Raw genomic sequence first — 16,652 nt, forward strand, 5'->3', positions numbered from 1 at the left:
GACTTTGCATTCACTATCTTAGATTTTACCTTCTTGAAATTGTATATTGATATATCAAAGATAACACTATATCTTCAAAAAAAGATGTCCCTTTGCTATTCTCTCCTCTTTATACTCCTATATCTCATACGGGAGCTTGTGGCTGTCCCGCAAGTCCACTGAGAGCTACTTACTTGTAAATCTATCTTTTGGTTTGTGTGTGTGTGTGTGTGTGTGTGTGTGTGTGTGTGTGTGTGTGTGTGTGTGTGCTGTCTTCAGACACACCAGAAGAGGACATCAGATCCCATTACAGATGGTTGTGAGCCACCATGTGGGTACTGGGATTGAACTCAGGACCTCTTGAAGAGCAGTCAGTGCTCTTAACTGCTGAGTGGTCTCTCCAGCCCCTCTTTTTGTTTTTTAATCTTGATGGTTTCTATTTCTGTTTTCTAATTCTATTTCTCTTCTCTAATTCATTATTGTATTTGGGTCATTTCCCACTAAATGTCTCTAGAGAAAATTTTAATTGATTGTATTTTTAAATCCAGGTGTCTGTTTTATTCTTCTTTTCAATTACTGATGTTCCCATACACACGTTTCCTAGTTGTCCTTAGCACTTTGTCCATGTTCAATTTCATCCTTTTACATATATTTAAGATATATATTTTAAAGTATTTTTCTAGTAAATCTCCCACAGAGACCATTCTTAGTACGTTTCATTTTGAATAGTGGTGGATGTTCCGCCTCAGTTTACCTTGATCTCAGAGTTGGCCTTCAATTGAATAGGCCATACTTCTTTTTTCTTTTGTCATATTTATTATTTAATTATTCTTGTAAAAATTTGTATTTGATTGCTATAATGTCAAAATTTGGAATTCAGATTCTTATTGTCACAAAAATGTTATTCATGTATTTTGTTTTTGAAATATAATGGCCTATAACTTTTATGAATTTATCAAACTTGCAAAGAGCATCTTTGTCCTATGTTGTCATTGAAGTCTTAAATTTCTTTATATTATATGGTCTAAAATTTTTATGCATATTTCTTAGAATGTCAAGATAGCTTCTATTTTTGGTGGCAGACTGCATTTGGTTACTTTAATATTAGAACTAGTTTGATGTGTAAGCTTAAGATCTCTATGTTGTTTGAGGATAGGTGTCACTTCTAGTTACATGATAATGATCTATATTCACATACATGTTTTCTTGGTTAAAAATAAGATGGCAGTAAATGCATACTTGTATTAAAATGGTAAATATGGCAAGTAAAACCTCCAATAAAAATAGAGGTAATGAGAATAAATTGAAGATAAAGACCTAAATGCCAACTAGTTCTTTGACTAGATGAAATAATGTCATCAATTAACAGACTCTATGTAAGAAAAATGGTTGAAGAGACTATATTAATATTGGATAGAATTATGTTTTTAGAAAAAATATTTATCTCAGTTCACTGGATCTACCTGTAATTCCATAATTTGGTAAATTGAGGTAGATGGATCATGATTTCAATACTCCTCTAGTACACAAAGAATTCAAGGCCAGCGTGGGCCACAGTAAGACACTAATAGGAATTCTGTTTGCAGAAGTCTTTCTTTCTTATGCTGCAAAGGTATAGGAATTCATATCAGTTCAGGCAGAACAAGCAGTCATAGTTTATCTGTATTAGGAGAGTGAGAAGAGCACGAAGTCCACTCCAGCGTCCGTGCCACACAAGGCAAGCGATAACAGCAGAGCTCTCCGCTAATACCTGAGCTTGCAAGGCTGTACCTACTAGATGTCTTCCCTTTGTTACTTCCTAGAATGGTCTGGGATTTTCTCCTCATTGAAAGAGAAAGAAGCTTCTTAGAAACTGTTGTTTTTATCTGCAGTTGAGACTGTTAAAATCAAGGGGGGGGGAGGGAGAGAGTGATAGAGAAGGTAAGGGGAATGGGGGCCGGGGGAGAGGGGAACATGATTTGGTATTGGGTGGGGGAAAAGGACTGAAGCCCTGAGGGCCAGCAGAAAGAATGGAAATGGGCGACCTTGGGAGGAAGGAGGTTGAGAAGACCCTCCAGAATGTACCAGAGATCTGAGGTGAGAGACTTACAGGACTCGAAGAGGGAGGGGACACTAGATGAAATCCTCTACAGTGGGGAGAGGGAACTTGTCGAGCCCACCTCCGACAGAAAGACAGGGCATCAAGTGAGGGATAGGGTTGCTATCTCACAGTCAAAGCTCTGACCCATAATTCTTCCTGTCTGAAAGAATTTCAGGGATAAAAATGGAAAAAAAGCCTGAAGAAAAGAAGGTCCAATGACAGGCTCAAAGTGGGATCCAGCTCAATGGGAGGCCCTGAGGCCTGAAACCATTACTGAAGCTACAGAGTGGTCATGAAAGTTACCTATCATGACTGCCCTCCCAAAGACCCAACAAGCAGCTCAAAGAGTCAGATGCAGATATGCGTACCCAACCAATGAACAGAAGCTGCTGACCCCTCTGGTTGAACTAGGGAAAAACTGGAGGAAGGTGAGTAGGAGGACAACCCTGTAGAAGGACCAGCAGACTCAAGTAACCTGGACCCCTGAGATCTCTCAGACACTGGATGATACACCAGATAAAATGCGGCCTCCAGACATATATAGCAGAGGACTTCCAGGTCTGAGAAGATTCAGAGAAGATTCACCTAACCTTGAAGAGACTGGAGGCCCCAGGGAGTGGGGAGGTAGGAACATTTTCGTGGAGACAGGGGAAGGAGGTATGGGATGTGGAACAGTCAGAGGGTGGATCAGGAGAGGGATAAAATCTGAAGTGTAAAAAATAAATAAAAAAATCTGTTTCAATGCTAATCATCTTAAAAATTGGCAATTTGAGGCAAAAAGATTACAATTTTAGCATTACCTTAGAATACAGGGAAAACTAACATGTTCTACATAATGAGACACTGTCTTTAAAAATCAAACAATAAATATATAAACAAGCTGAACGATCAATACTTTAATGTGTATTCATTGAGATATAGAGAAACATGTTAAAACAGTAATTTTATGGTTATATAAACATAATATTTTCAATGCACAAAAAATGAAAACACACATATACACAAATTAATTCACAGAGTGAGAGATTTTTATCATCACTACCTCAGTAATAGAAAAAAGGTAGGTAGTGAGTATCCCAAGATTTAGAATATAAGGATGGATCTATCCCACCGACATGACCTTATTCTTTTTTTTTTATATCTTTATTAACTTGAGTATTTCTTATTTACATTTCGATTGTTAGTCCCCTTCCCGGTTTCCGGGCCAACATCCCCCTCCCACCTCCCCTTCCTTATGGGTGTTCCCCTCCCAACCCTCCCCCCATTGCCGCCCTCCCCCCACCAGTCTAGTTCACTGGGGGTTCAGTCTTGGCAGGACCAAGGGCTTCCCCTTCCACTGGTGCTCTTACTAGGCTATTCATTGCTACCTATGAGGTCAGAGTCCAGGGTCAGTCCATGTATAGTCTTTGGGTTGTGGCTTAGTCCCTGGAAGCTCTGGTTGCTTGGCATTGTTGTTCATATGGGGTCTCGAGCCTCTTCAAGCTCTTCCAGTTCTTTCTCTGATTCCTTCAACTGGGGTTCCATTCTCAGTTCAGTGGTTTGCTGTTGGCATTCGCCTCTGTATTTGCTGTATTCTGGCTGCGTCTCTCAGGAAAGATCTACATCCAGTTCCTGTCAGCCTGCACTTCTTTGCTTCATCCATCTTATCTAATTGGGTGGCTGTATATGTATGGGCCACATGTGGGGCAGGCTCTGAATGGGTGTTCCTTATGCCTCTGTTCTAAACTTTGCCTCACTATTTCCTGCCAAGGGTATTCTTGTTCCCCCTTTAAAGAAGGAGTGAAGCATTCGCATTTTGGTCATCCTTCTTGAGTTTCATGTGTTCTGTGCATCTAGGTGAATTCAAGCATTTGGGCTAACAGCCACTTATCAATGAGTGCATACCATGTGTGTTTTTCTGTGATTGGGTTACCTCACTCAGGATGATATTTTCCAGTTCCAACCATTTGTCTATGAATTTCATAAAGTCATTGTTTTTGATAGCTGAGTAGTATTCCATTGTGTAGATGTACCACATTTTCTGTATACATTCCTCCTGTTGAAGGGCATCTGGGTTCTTTCCAGTTTCTGGCTATTATAAATAAGGCTGCTATGAACATAGAGGAGCATGTGTCTTTGTTATATGTTGGGGCATCTTTTGGGTATATGCCCAAGAGAGCTAAAGCTGGGTCCACAGGTAGTTCAATGTCCAATTTTCTGAGGAACCTCCAGACTGATTTCCAGAACGGTTGTACCAGTCTGCAATCCCACCAACAATGGAGGAGTGTTCCGCTTTCTCCACATCCTCGCCAGCATTTGCTGTCACCTGAGTTTTTGATCTTAGCCATTCTCACTGGTGGGAGGTGAAATCCCAGGGTTGTTTTGATTTGCATTTCCCTTATGACTAAAGATGTTGAATATTTCTTTAGGTGTTTCTCAGCCATTCAACATTCCTCAGCTGTGAATTCTTTGTTTAGCTCTGAACCCCATTTTTTCTTTTTTCTTTTTTTTTCAGAGCTGGGGACCGAACCCAGGGCCTTGTGCTTGCTAGGCAAGTGCTCTACCACTGAGCTAAATCCCCAACCCCCTGAACCCCATTTTTTAATAGGGTTATTTGTTTCCCTGCGGTCTAACTTCTTGAGTTCTTTGTATATTTTGGATATAAGGCCTGTTTCTGTTGTAGGATTGGTAAAGATCTTTTCCCAATCTGTTCGTTGCTGTTTTGTCCTATCAACAATGTCCTTTGCCTTACAGAAGCTTTGCAGTTTTATGAGATCCCATTTGTCGATTCTTGATCTTAGAGCTTATGCCATTGGTGTTTTGTTCAGGAAATTTTCTCCAGTGCCCATGTGTTTGAGATGCTTCCCCACTTTTTCTTCTATTAGTTTGAGTGTATCTGGTTTGATGTGGAGGTCCTTGATCCACTTGGACTTAAGCTTTGTACAGGGTGATAAGCATGGATCGATCTGCATTCTTCTACATGCTGACCTCCAGTTGAACCAGCACCATTTGCTGAAAGTGCTATCTTTTTTCCATTTGATGGTTTTGGCTCCTTTGTCAAAAATCAAGCGCCCATAGGTGTGTGGGTTCATTTCTGGGTCTTCAATTCTATTCCATTGGTCTATCTGTCTGTCTCTGTACCAATACCATGTAGTTTTTATCACTATTGCTCTGTAATACTGCTTGAGTTCAGGGATAATGATTCCCGCAGAAGTCCTTTTATTGTTGAGGATAGTTTAGCTATCCTGGGTTTTTTGTTATTCCAGATGAATTTGCAAATTGTTCTGTCTAACTATCTGAAGAATTGGATTGGTAGTTTGATTGGAATTGCATTGAATCTGTAGATCGCTTTTGGTAAAATGGCCATTTTCACTATATTAATCCTGCCAGTCCATGAGCATGGGAGATCTTTCCATCTTCTGAGGTCTTCTTCAATTTCTTTTTTCAGAGGCTTGAAGTTCTTATCATACAGATCTTTCAGTTGCTTGGTTAAAGTCACACCGAGGTATTTTATATTATTTGGGACTATTATGCAGGGTGTCGTTTCCCTAATTTCTTTCTCGGCTTGTTTCTCTTTTGTGTAGAGGAAGACTACTGATTTATTTGAGTTAATTTTATACCCAGCCACTTTGCTGAAGTTGTTTATCAGCTTTAGTAGTTCTCTGGTGGAACTTTTGGGATCACTTAAATATACTATCATATCATCTGCAAATAGTGATATTTTGACTTCTTCTTTTCTAATCTGTATCCTTTTGATCTCCTTTTGTTGTCTGATTGCTCTGGCTAGAACTTCAAGAACTATATTGAATAAGTAAGGAGAGAGTGGGCAGCCTTGTCTAGTCCCTGATTTTAGTGGGATTGCTTCCAGTTTCTCTCCATTTAGTTTAATGTTAGCAACTGGTTTGCTGTATATGGCTTTTACCATGTTTAGGTATGAGCCTTGAATTCCTATTATTTGCAGCACGTTTATCATGAAGGGGTGTTGATTCAGCATCTTTTTTTTTTTCAGAGCTGGGGACCGAACCCAGGGCCTTGTGCTTGCTAGGCAAGTGCTCTACCACTGAGCTAAATCCCCAACCCCCTGAACCCCATTTTTTAATAGGGTTATTTGTCTCCCTGCGGTCTAACTTCTTGAGTTCTTTGTATATTTTGGATATAAGCCCTCTTTCTGTTGTAGGATTAGTAAAGATCTTTTCCCAATCTGTTGGTTGCCATTTTGTCCTATCAACAATATCCTTTGCCTTACAGAAGCTTTGCAGTTTTATGAGAACCCATTTGTTGATTCTTGATCTTAGAGCATAAACCATTGGTGTTTTGTTCAGAATGCAGGGTCCTCATTGCATACCCAGTTTGTTAATCTATGTCTTTTTATTGGGGAGTTGAGACCATTGATATTGAGAGATATTAAGGAATAGTGATTTTTGCTGCCTGTTATATTCATATTCGGATGTGAGTTTATGTTTGTGTGCTTTTCTTCTCTCTGTTTTGTTGCCAAGATGATTAGTTTCTTGCTTTTTCTAGGGTGTAGCTTGCCTCCTTATGTTGGGCATTATCATTTATTATCCCTTGTGCTGGATTTGTCGAAAGATATTGTGTAAATTTGGTTTTGTCATGGAATATCTTGGTTTCTCCATCTATGTTAATTGAGTTTTTCTGGATACAGTAACCTGGGCTGGCATTTGTGTTCTCTTAGGGTCTGTATGACATCTCTCCAGGATCTTCTGGCTTTAATAGTCTCTGGCGAGAAGTCTGGTGTGATTCTGATAGGTCTGCCTTTATATGTTACTTGACTTTTCCCCCTTACTTCTTTTAATATTCTTTCTTTATTTTGTGCATTTGGTGTTTTGACTATTATGTGACAGGAGGTGTTTCTTTTCTGGTCCAATCTATTTGGAGTTCTCCAGGCTTCTTGTATGTTTCTTTAGGTTAGGGAAGTTTTCTTCCACGATTTGTTGAAGATATTTACTGGTCCTTTGAGCTGAGAGTCTTCATTCTCCTTTATACCTATTATCCTTAGGTTTGATCTTCTCATTGAGTCCTGGATTTCCTGTATGTTTTGGACCAGTAAGCTTTTTCCCTTTTACATTATCTTGGACAGTTGTATCAATGATTTCTATGGAATCTTCTGCTCCTGAGATTCTCTCTTCTATCTTTTGTATTCTGTTGGTGATTCTTGTATCTACGGCTCCTTGTCTCTTCCTTTGGTTTTCTATATCCAGGGTTGTTTCCCTGTGTTCTTTCTTGATTGCTTCTATTTTCATTTTCAATTCCTTCAACTGTTTGATTGTGTTTTCCTGGAATTCTTTTAGGGATTTTTGTGATTCCTCTCTATAGGCTTCTACTTGTTTATGTTTTCCTGCATTTCTCTAAGGGAGTTCTTCATGTCTTTCTTGAAGTCCTCCAGCATTATGATCAAATATGATTTTAAATCTAGATCTTGCTTTTCTTGTGTGTTTGGATATTCAGTGTTTGCTTTGGTGGGAGAATTGGGCTCCGATGATGCCATGTAGTCTTGGTTTCTGTTGCTTGGGTTCCTGTGCTTGCCTCTCGCCATCAGATTGTCTCTGGTGTCACCTTGTTCTGCTATTTCTGACAGTGGCTAGACTGTCGTATAGGCCTGTGTGTCAGGAGTGCTGAATACCTGTTTTCTTGTTTTCATTCAGCCAGTTATGGGAACAGAGTGTTCTGTTTTGAGCGGGTAGTCTTTCCTGTCTACTGGTCTTCAGCTGTTCCTGTGGGCCTGTGTCCTGATTCCACCAGGCAAGTCGCTTGGAGCAGAAAAGTTTGTCTTACCTGTGGTCCCACGGCTCATGTTTGCTTGTGGGGGGTTGCTTTTGAGCTGTCCGTGAGAGCCTGCGCTGCCTTTTCCGGGAGCCCCTGTGCACCGGGGTCCCAGATGGCATTAGGTGTTTTCCTCTGGAGTCAGAAATGTCGGCAGAGTGTAGTCTCTTCTGGCTTTCCAGGCATGTGTGCCCCTCTGAATGTTTAGCTCTCCCTCCCACGGGATTTGGGTGCAGAGAATTGTTGATATGGTCCCTTCAGGTCTGGGCGGTGCATGACCTTATTCTTATAGATACCACCCTATTCTCATGAGTTGTAGAAGACACATTGCTGTAATATGAATGTCTTCCTCCAAGATTCATAATTTGAAACTTATGGGCCAGAATGATCATACTAAGAAATTGGAACTTTGAGATTTCATTAATTTTGAGAGTGGTGCTTTCACTTATGAGAATAGTACCCTTATGAAAGAGGGCTGAGGGAACTCTATGACTGACCTACCATATGAGGGCACTGTGTTGGCCTCTTCTGCTGTGTGATAATGTAGCTACTTGCATGACAGAAATGGTGTCTATGTAAAAATCATGTTTTCAAGCACATATACCAAATATTTATACCACAAGTTGTGATGACCACTGTCATTAGATGAATTACTTTATGTGGCTGAAAGTATAGGCTTTAGAAATCTGCTTTGGGGCACTTAGTTCTTTTCTACCCACATTCTTAGCCCGCCAATTCTTTCTATTACCTACCAATCTTCAGAATCAGTCTATACCAGGGACCTCACAGCTTCACACTTGCATATCATCCATGGAAGGCAATAGCAACCAAAGAACAGAACACCCACCCCACAAATAAAAACACAACCATGAATTATCAAGGCAATAGGCCTTCAAAAGAACACTATTACAATTAGGCTCTGACAAAAGCAATACAGCTGACACACAAATCAAGGACTTCAAAATAGCAATTATGAAGACATTATAGGACATTAAAGAAGATATGAATAAATATCAAAATTAAATCTGTAAAGGTATGAATAGTTACATAAAATAATGAAAACAGAATAAGACACAAGAGTAGAATTTAACAAATAAATAAAATTACTAAAGAAAACCAAAATTGAAATAAACTGGAAATTAAAAATTTAGGATGTCAAATAAAAACCACAGATGCAAATTTATAGATTACAAGACATGGAAGAGAGAAACTCAGGTTCAATGCAAGGTAGAAGAAATGGATAGCCCAGTCAAAGGAAATGTTAAATATAAAAATACCCAGCCAATCTTGGATAAAACATCTAGGAAATCTGGGAAACGAGACTAAATCTATGAATAATAGGTATAGAGAAAGGAGAGGAATCCCAAGTTGAAGGCACAGAAAACGATTCTAACAAAATCATAGAAAATGTCCCCAACTTAAAGAAGAAGTTGCCAGGTAAGGTACAAGAAGTATACAGTACAATAAATACAGAGGACAAGTAAAGAAATTCCCCATAGTACTTAATAATCAAAACACTAAATGTACAAAATTTTAAAAGGATATTAAAGTTGGCTAAGGAAAAAGATTAAGTAACATAAGAAGATGGGCCAATTGAAACAACACCTGACTTCTCAATGGAGAATCTAAAAGCCAGAAAGGCCTGTGTGAATTTTTACATTTTTTAAACTCTGAGCAACCTCATATTACTATACCTAGCCTAGATTACTATAACCAGCAACATTGTTAATCACAATTGACAATCACTATCAATTGGCAAAACTATCAATTTCAGATTGAAGAAGAAAAACATTCTATAATAAAATCAAATTCAAACAATGTCTGTCTACCAATCCTGCTCCACCAAAGGTTCTAGAAAGGAAACTTCAATATGAAGATGTTATCTACCCACAAGAAGACACTAGGAATAACTAATCCTAGAATAGTAAACCAAAATATGGAAAAATACACACACTGTAACAAAGTAACAGGAACCAGAAAATAGTACTCATTGATAATCCTTAATATTAGTGGTCTCAAGTCCCTAATAAAAAGACACAGTTGTGGGGTTGGGGATTTAGCTCAGTGGTAGAGCACTTGCCTAGCAAGCTCAAGGCCCCGGGTTCGGTCCCCAGCTCCGGAAAAAAAAAAAAAGACCAAAAGTAATAAAAAGACACAGTTTAACATACTTGGTTAGAAAACAGATACCAGCCTTTGGATCCTGTTTCACTAACTGAGATGCCTTGTTCGACTTCAGTGGGAGAGGATGTGCCTAGTCCTGCAGTGACTTGATGTGTCAAAGTGGGTTGGTACCCAGAGGTTTTACAGAGAAAAAGGGGAAGGGGTTGGGGGGAGGACCGTGTGAGGGGGGACTATGATTGGGATGAATAAATAAATAAATGAAAAAAAGAAAACAGAATTTCTGATGTATCCAAGAAACACATCTTAACCATTAAGATAAATATCATCTCATGGTAAAGGGATGAAAAGTGGTATTACAAACAAATGGACCTAAGAAACAAGCAGGTGTAGCAATATCTCACCAAATAGATTTCAAACAAAAATTATTCAGAAGGGCTAAGGAAGAACACTACATATTCACTAGAGGAAAACCATCCACCAAGAGAATATTGCAATTATAAACATTTATCTCCAAACACAGGGATACTCTAGTTCATAAAAGAAATACTACTTAGTTAAAACTGTATGTTGACCCTCACAAACTGATAGTTTATGACCTCAATAACACACCAATAAACAGGAAATAGGAAATTAAAAATTAAACAGAGAAATGTTGTAGCTAAAAGTTGTAATTACTCAATTACAAAATAATATACTTTCTTTTCAGTTTTTTTTAATGGATATTCCACAAGATAGCCCATACACTCAGACACAAAGCAAGTTTCAATAGGCACAAGAAAATAACACCCCGAATACTACCTGACTACTCTGGATTAAAGCTGGATGTCAACAACAGAAGCAACAGGAATTTTACATACTCATGGACGCTGACTGAACAAGTCACCACTGAATGAAAAAATGCGTGAAGACAGAGGTCAACAAGGCCATGGATAGCACAGGCGCTGAGACCAACAATTACTAAAAGGACTTCATGAAACTAAAAGGATTCTGTATAGCAAAGGATGCCATCTTTTAGGCAATGTAGGAACCTACATAATGGGAAAAGATCTCTACCAATTCCACATCTGATAGGGGGTTAATATAAAAATATATAAAGAACTAAAAAAAAAACCTTAATATCTACAAAACAAATAACCCATTTAAAATAGGGTATAGAACTCAGCGAAGAGTTCTCAAAAGACAAATCACATATGGGTGAGAAACAAAGAAATGTTCAACATCCTTGGCCACCATAGAAGTGCAAATCAAAATTACTTTGAAACTTCATCTTATACCATTCAGAATGGCTAGGACCAAAACAAGTGGCAGCTCATGCTGGTAAGGATGTGGAGTGAGGGAAACACTCACCCATTGCCAGTGAAACTGAAAACGTGTACGGCTGCTATGGAAATCAATGTGGTGGCTCATTAGGAAGCTTGGAATAGAACTACCACAAGATCTGGCTATACCCAAACGACTATATCCTACTACAGAGATACTTGCTTATCCATGTTCATTGCTGCTGTTCATAATAGCCAGAAATTGGAAACAGACTAGATGCCTATCAACTAATGAATAGATAAAGATAATGTGGTACATTTATGCAATGAAATGTTATTTAGCTGTTGAGAAAAATGAAATTATGAGATTTATAGGTAAATGGATGGAGCTAGAAAAAAATCACCCAGAGTGAAATACCCAAGATCTAAAGAGATAAATAGTATATGTTTTCTTTTAATGTTTGCCTTAGTTAATGTTCTGTTGCTGCAAAGAGACACCATGACAACAATAACTCTTATAAATGAACACATCTCATTGAAGCTGTCTTATAGGTTCAGAGGTTTAGTCCATTATCATCATGGTGGGAAGCATGGCGGCATCCAGACACACATGGTGCTGGAGAGGAAGCTGAATGCTCTACATCTTGTTTGGCAGGGAGCAGGAAGAGTTGTGCCTGGCCTGAGCATTTGAAACCTCAAAGCCTAGCTCCAGGGACACACTTCCCCCAACAATGCCACACCTACTCCAACAAGGTGACTAAGTTTTCATATTTATGAGCTTATGAGGGGCATTTTTATTCAAATTAGTTTTCAAGCTTTCCAAATGCATACTACAATCTCAATAATCATAGAGTACAGAGTAAGGACTGGGGAGGAAGAGAGCATGTTCAAGGAAGGGGACATAGAACATACTGTAATGAAGAGACAAAGAGAACACTATAATAAGAGGATTAAATAGAGAAGGTGATAAAAGAGAAAGGTAAAGGAGGGACTATGGGGAAAGAGAAACAACATTGAAGGACATTAAAAAAAATGTAACCCTACTACTGTAAAAGCTCCCTAAAAACACATAAACATATGAAAGGAATCTAGATGGGGTTATCAAATAACAGGGAGACAATGTCCCAGTAAGGCATCTCATGCCACCAAGGTCCACTGCCAAGAATGGGTTGCCTTTCATTGAGTTGTCAGCAAACATCACAGAATTGAGAAAGAATAGAGAAAGCTATCAGTTTGTCAATCTTGTCCATGTCCAGGTTAGAGAGAGGTTTCCTGTGTTGTCAAGGTTATTGGTCACTCTTCACAACCTGATGGTAAGACCCCATTTCTGAAGACTACACTTGCATATATCAGGGAACATGGAGACATCAATCTGGTGCCTAACCAGAAGGTTCATCCCTAAGGATTAGCACTCAGGGTATTAGAAACTTCTCTGTATGCTACCCAAAGAGAGAAGTAATCATCAATAGCTCCTAGCTCGAAACCCTGTGATCTCTGACAGGGACCTGGCTGCAAGGTGTGCAGTACAACAGAGACACATACATTAAGGGAGTAACCGGCTTCCTTTTGATTGAATTTAAGGCCCAATGGAGTACGAAGTTGAACTCATAGCTATGACTAGCTAAAGTAGCCCAGTACCTTGATACTAGGTAGGTAGGTCACAGGGGCATACCTACTACTCTTCTTCTACAAACGGAACATAGCAATTACAGGATGCCTACTGACATATTGGAAACCCATAGATCAGTACCTTGCTCAGTCATCAGCGTAGAAGCTGCTTCTTATAATAGATAGGAATTAATACAGGGACCCACAACTGGATAATAAGCAGAGTGAGAGGCTTTAGAGCACTCATTGCTAAATGGGATGTTTTCATCAGACTTCTACCCTTACGGAGCAAGGAACTACATGGAAGGGGATGCAAAGATTGTAAGATCCAGAGGGGTGGATGACTGCAAGGAAACTGTCTTCCAGACACAACAGGATATATATATATATATATATATATGTATATGTATATGTGTATATATATGTATATGTGTATATGTGTATATATATGTATATGTGTATATGTATATGTATACATACACACACACACACACACACACACACACACACACACACACACACACACACATATATATATATATACAGAGACTATGGCAGCATGCACAATACCTTCAATAAATTCAAGCCAGATAAGGTGGTTCAGGTACTAAGAAAGGCAACAGGGACACAGACCCCTAACCCTAATCAAGATGTTAACTGCAATTTATAATCATTGGCGAGGGAAAAATAGGTTTTCTCCAATGGAGTCTCACTGAGTATATTGACCACACTTCCGGGTTGGTTCCATGCCTACGCATAGTTGGCTAACACAAAATGAACTCAATAGTATTTAAAAAAGAAAAAAAAAGACTTTGATTTCGTTTTGCTTTGCTTGGGCCTTTTTTTTTTTGGTCTCATTGGTCTTATGTTTGTTTATTTTATTTCTATTTTTTGTGTGTTTTGTGAATTTTGTTTGTGTTTCTTTTTTATTTTTTTATTCTTGTTTAAGAAAAACAACATCAAGGTGGATAGGTAGGGAGTTGAGGAACATCTGGGAGAAATTAGGGGAGTATAGTGCATGAAAAAATTCTTTTCAATTAAAAGAAAAACATTTACTTCGGCAGAAAAAAAATAAAACCAACAGGCACGTCGTCACAGTATACCCATTGCACCTTGCCCCGTATGCCACAGGTATCAAAGGACACCACACTGTCATGCTTGAGCAATTAAAGCTGTTTCTCTTCTCTTTTCACTATGACTAGTTAGGGCAATTTCTGAGAAGCATGGGACCTAGTGTCCCAGATCAAGAGTAATTATATTTCACACTAAGTGTTTTTCTAAAATATTCAAATAGGGTGAGTTCTATATGGTGAAACACATTTGTCTCATTCCTACAGTGAACTCTTCTTATCTTTCTATATCATGCTGTTTCACTTCTCTAAGCTACGTCTGTGTCTGAAGTACAGTTTAAACATGTAAAACACAGTGCATGGACTTTTAAACACTTAACATTGCCATTTGTGTCCAGTGATCTCTAGGCTCAAAGGTACACATGCAGGAATATAATCTTCAATCACTACTTCTTAATGAATAAACAATTTACATGATAAAAAATCCTTGTATGTAGAGAGAGCTGTAAAGCATAGACACTTACTTGTCTGATAAATGGCCACCCATGAGATGCCCTATAAAGATACCAGTCATGTAGATAAATTTAGCCACTGAATTCAGTGTTTGAGATCCACACACCAGGTCCCACTGGAAGAGAGGGAAATCAGCATGGCAGTCTGTCAGTGAAATTTGTTCAATGTATTCAACATGAGCTTCCAGTTCCACTGTGCCAGCCCCCATCTTCCTCTCTAGCTTCATCACCATCTGATTTCTATCATCCAGTCTCAGCTTAAACAAACCTGTTTCCAGGAATCTTCCTGTAATTCTGTAAGTGACTTTTAACCTGTACTAAAAAGTTCTTGAATAGCCAGGAGGTGGTAGCACACGCCTTTAATATTAGCATTTGGGGGTCAGAGGCAGGCAGATTTCTGAGTTCGAGGCCAGCCTAGTCTACAGAGTGAGTTCTAGAACAGCCAGGGCCACACATAGAAACTATGCCCCCCAAACCAAACTAAACCAAACCCCCCAAAATCAAAAGAGAAGTTCTCAAATATGGCAGTATCATGCAGCTATTTGAGACCATTGAAGAATTTTGTGTGTCAGAGAACAATCTCTCATGACTACTTTAGGCATGGAGACTGGGCACTGACTTTATTTTTCTATGTTTTGTGATGTATTGGTGGTGGAACGTAGGGCTTTTAACACTTGGGCAAGTGTGCTAAACAGTAATCACTTCTAGTCATAAAAGAAGGTAATACATATTGTTCTTTTTTGGGGGTGGGGAGACAGTGGTAAGATTCGAATCCTGAAACTAACACATTGTACATGGTCACTATAGCCCCGAACCACATTCCTACTCAGCTACTGTAGTTTAGTATGGTCTTCCAAATATTTAAAAATTGATATCAAAGCTCAATGATACTGACTTGTCATACTGTTTATGAGACTGCATATGAATTATTTGCTTAAACTTACGTGGCACAAAAGTTGCTTCCTAAATAATGGTCATCCCTATAATGAAAAGGACAAGAAGAATAAATTCCTATCTTAATTTATCTTAATTAAATTTTCAAAAAATTACTACATGCATTAAATATGTGTCTCATAGTAAATGGAGAAATAACTACACCTACACTGGCTAAAAAAAAGTAAAGTCTATTCTTACAATATGTGCTCCATTTAGGTTATTGGCAAAGTGCCATCATAATGTCTTGTTGGGGAAAGGAATTGACTCACCTGGGTCACTGTGGTGGAGAGGAAGGTGCTTTGGTCATACACCCAACCATCCACACAGGGCTCTGTGTCTGGCTCTGTTACAGTGGAGAAGGTGCCATTCAGATGAAGGAGATCCCACTGTGGTTGGATATAGCGACGGCATTTCTCTGGCCTCAGGTTGGAGTCCATTGGGATGGAGATCCTTAGGAGGTCATCTTGGCTCAGGATCCTACTGTTATTATCAGACATAGTGTTATTGTCGAGGATGGGGACCCAACAGCGATGACTAGGAATGGCTGCAGTGAAGTTCTCCAAAACAGTGTGAGGAACTACCAGGATAAAGCAGATCAGTACAAAAATCAAGTGAAGGATCTGGAACCTCCCCAGGCAGCCAATTTGAGTTATAAGGTCCTGAAAGGCCATCTTGGTTGATCTCTATCTCTAGTGGGAGGCAAGATGACTATATCTAGGTTTCTAAAAGATTTTTTTTTACCAAGACACACTAAATAGGGCTGATCCAGAGCTGTACTTAGTAAGTCCCTGTTTTAAGTAGGTGTTAGGTAGGAAGCTGGCTGCTTTAGAATCACCAAGAGGAATAGTGAATAGTCTGATGACTGGCTTTCTGTAGTAGGGCCTGTTAAAGATCTACTTTGTGAGAAAGTTAATCAGAGGACAGCCCCAAGATCGCCTGTGGACATTGATCTGCAAATTCCTGGAAAGTAGTCAGGAGTTAAATTACTATGTTTCATGCAATCCTTAACAGAAAATGTAGTTTTATAGGATCCAAAGTGAAGTGGTTTTCATTTTTCTACTTCATGAAAGTAAGTATTTTGTTTAGTACTGAATTTGTGTAAAAGAATTAATGAAAACCTTTAGAAGTTAAAATTTGGAAGTGAAGTATAGTGGTTTGAATGATACTTGGTCCCCAGAAGGTTAGTATTTAGGAATGATTAGGAGGTCAGGCCTTCAGGGAGAGGTCACTACTGGTGGGTTTAAGGCTTCGGAGGCTGGATGCAATCCCCTTGCTCTCTTTCTGTTTCCTCTTTGTGGATGAGGTGTGAGCTCTCGGATGCTGCTCC

At 39.0% G+C, this 16,652-nt stretch overlaps 1 protein-coding gene across 1 annotated transcript in view; it reads right to left on the reverse strand.

The window, feature by feature from the left end:
- The window catches only part of Slc22a19 (solute carrier family 22, member 19), a 55,091-nt gene extending 38,975 nt beyond the window's left edge, over positions 1-16,116 (reverse strand). The window contains exons 1-2 of the mRNA NM_173302.1: positions 15,595-16,116; positions 14,402-14,505 (exon numbers count right to left, since the gene is read on the reverse strand). Of these exons, the coding sequence (NP_775424.1) occupies positions 14,402-14,505; positions 15,595-15,996 (506 nt within the window). The 5' untranslated portion in view covers positions 15,997-16,116. The remainder of the gene's footprint in view (positions 1-14,401; positions 14,506-15,594) is intronic.
- Between the last annotated feature and the right edge of the window lie 536 nt (positions 16,117-16,652).

Source organism: Rattus norvegicus, chromosome 1 (genome assembly GCF_021556685.1).
Source record: "Rattus norvegicus strain SHRSP/BbbUtx chromosome 1, alternate assembly SHRSP_T2T, whole genome shotgun sequence".
Taxonomy (NCBI): domain Eukaryota; kingdom Metazoa; phylum Chordata; class Mammalia; order Rodentia; family Muridae; genus Rattus; species Rattus norvegicus.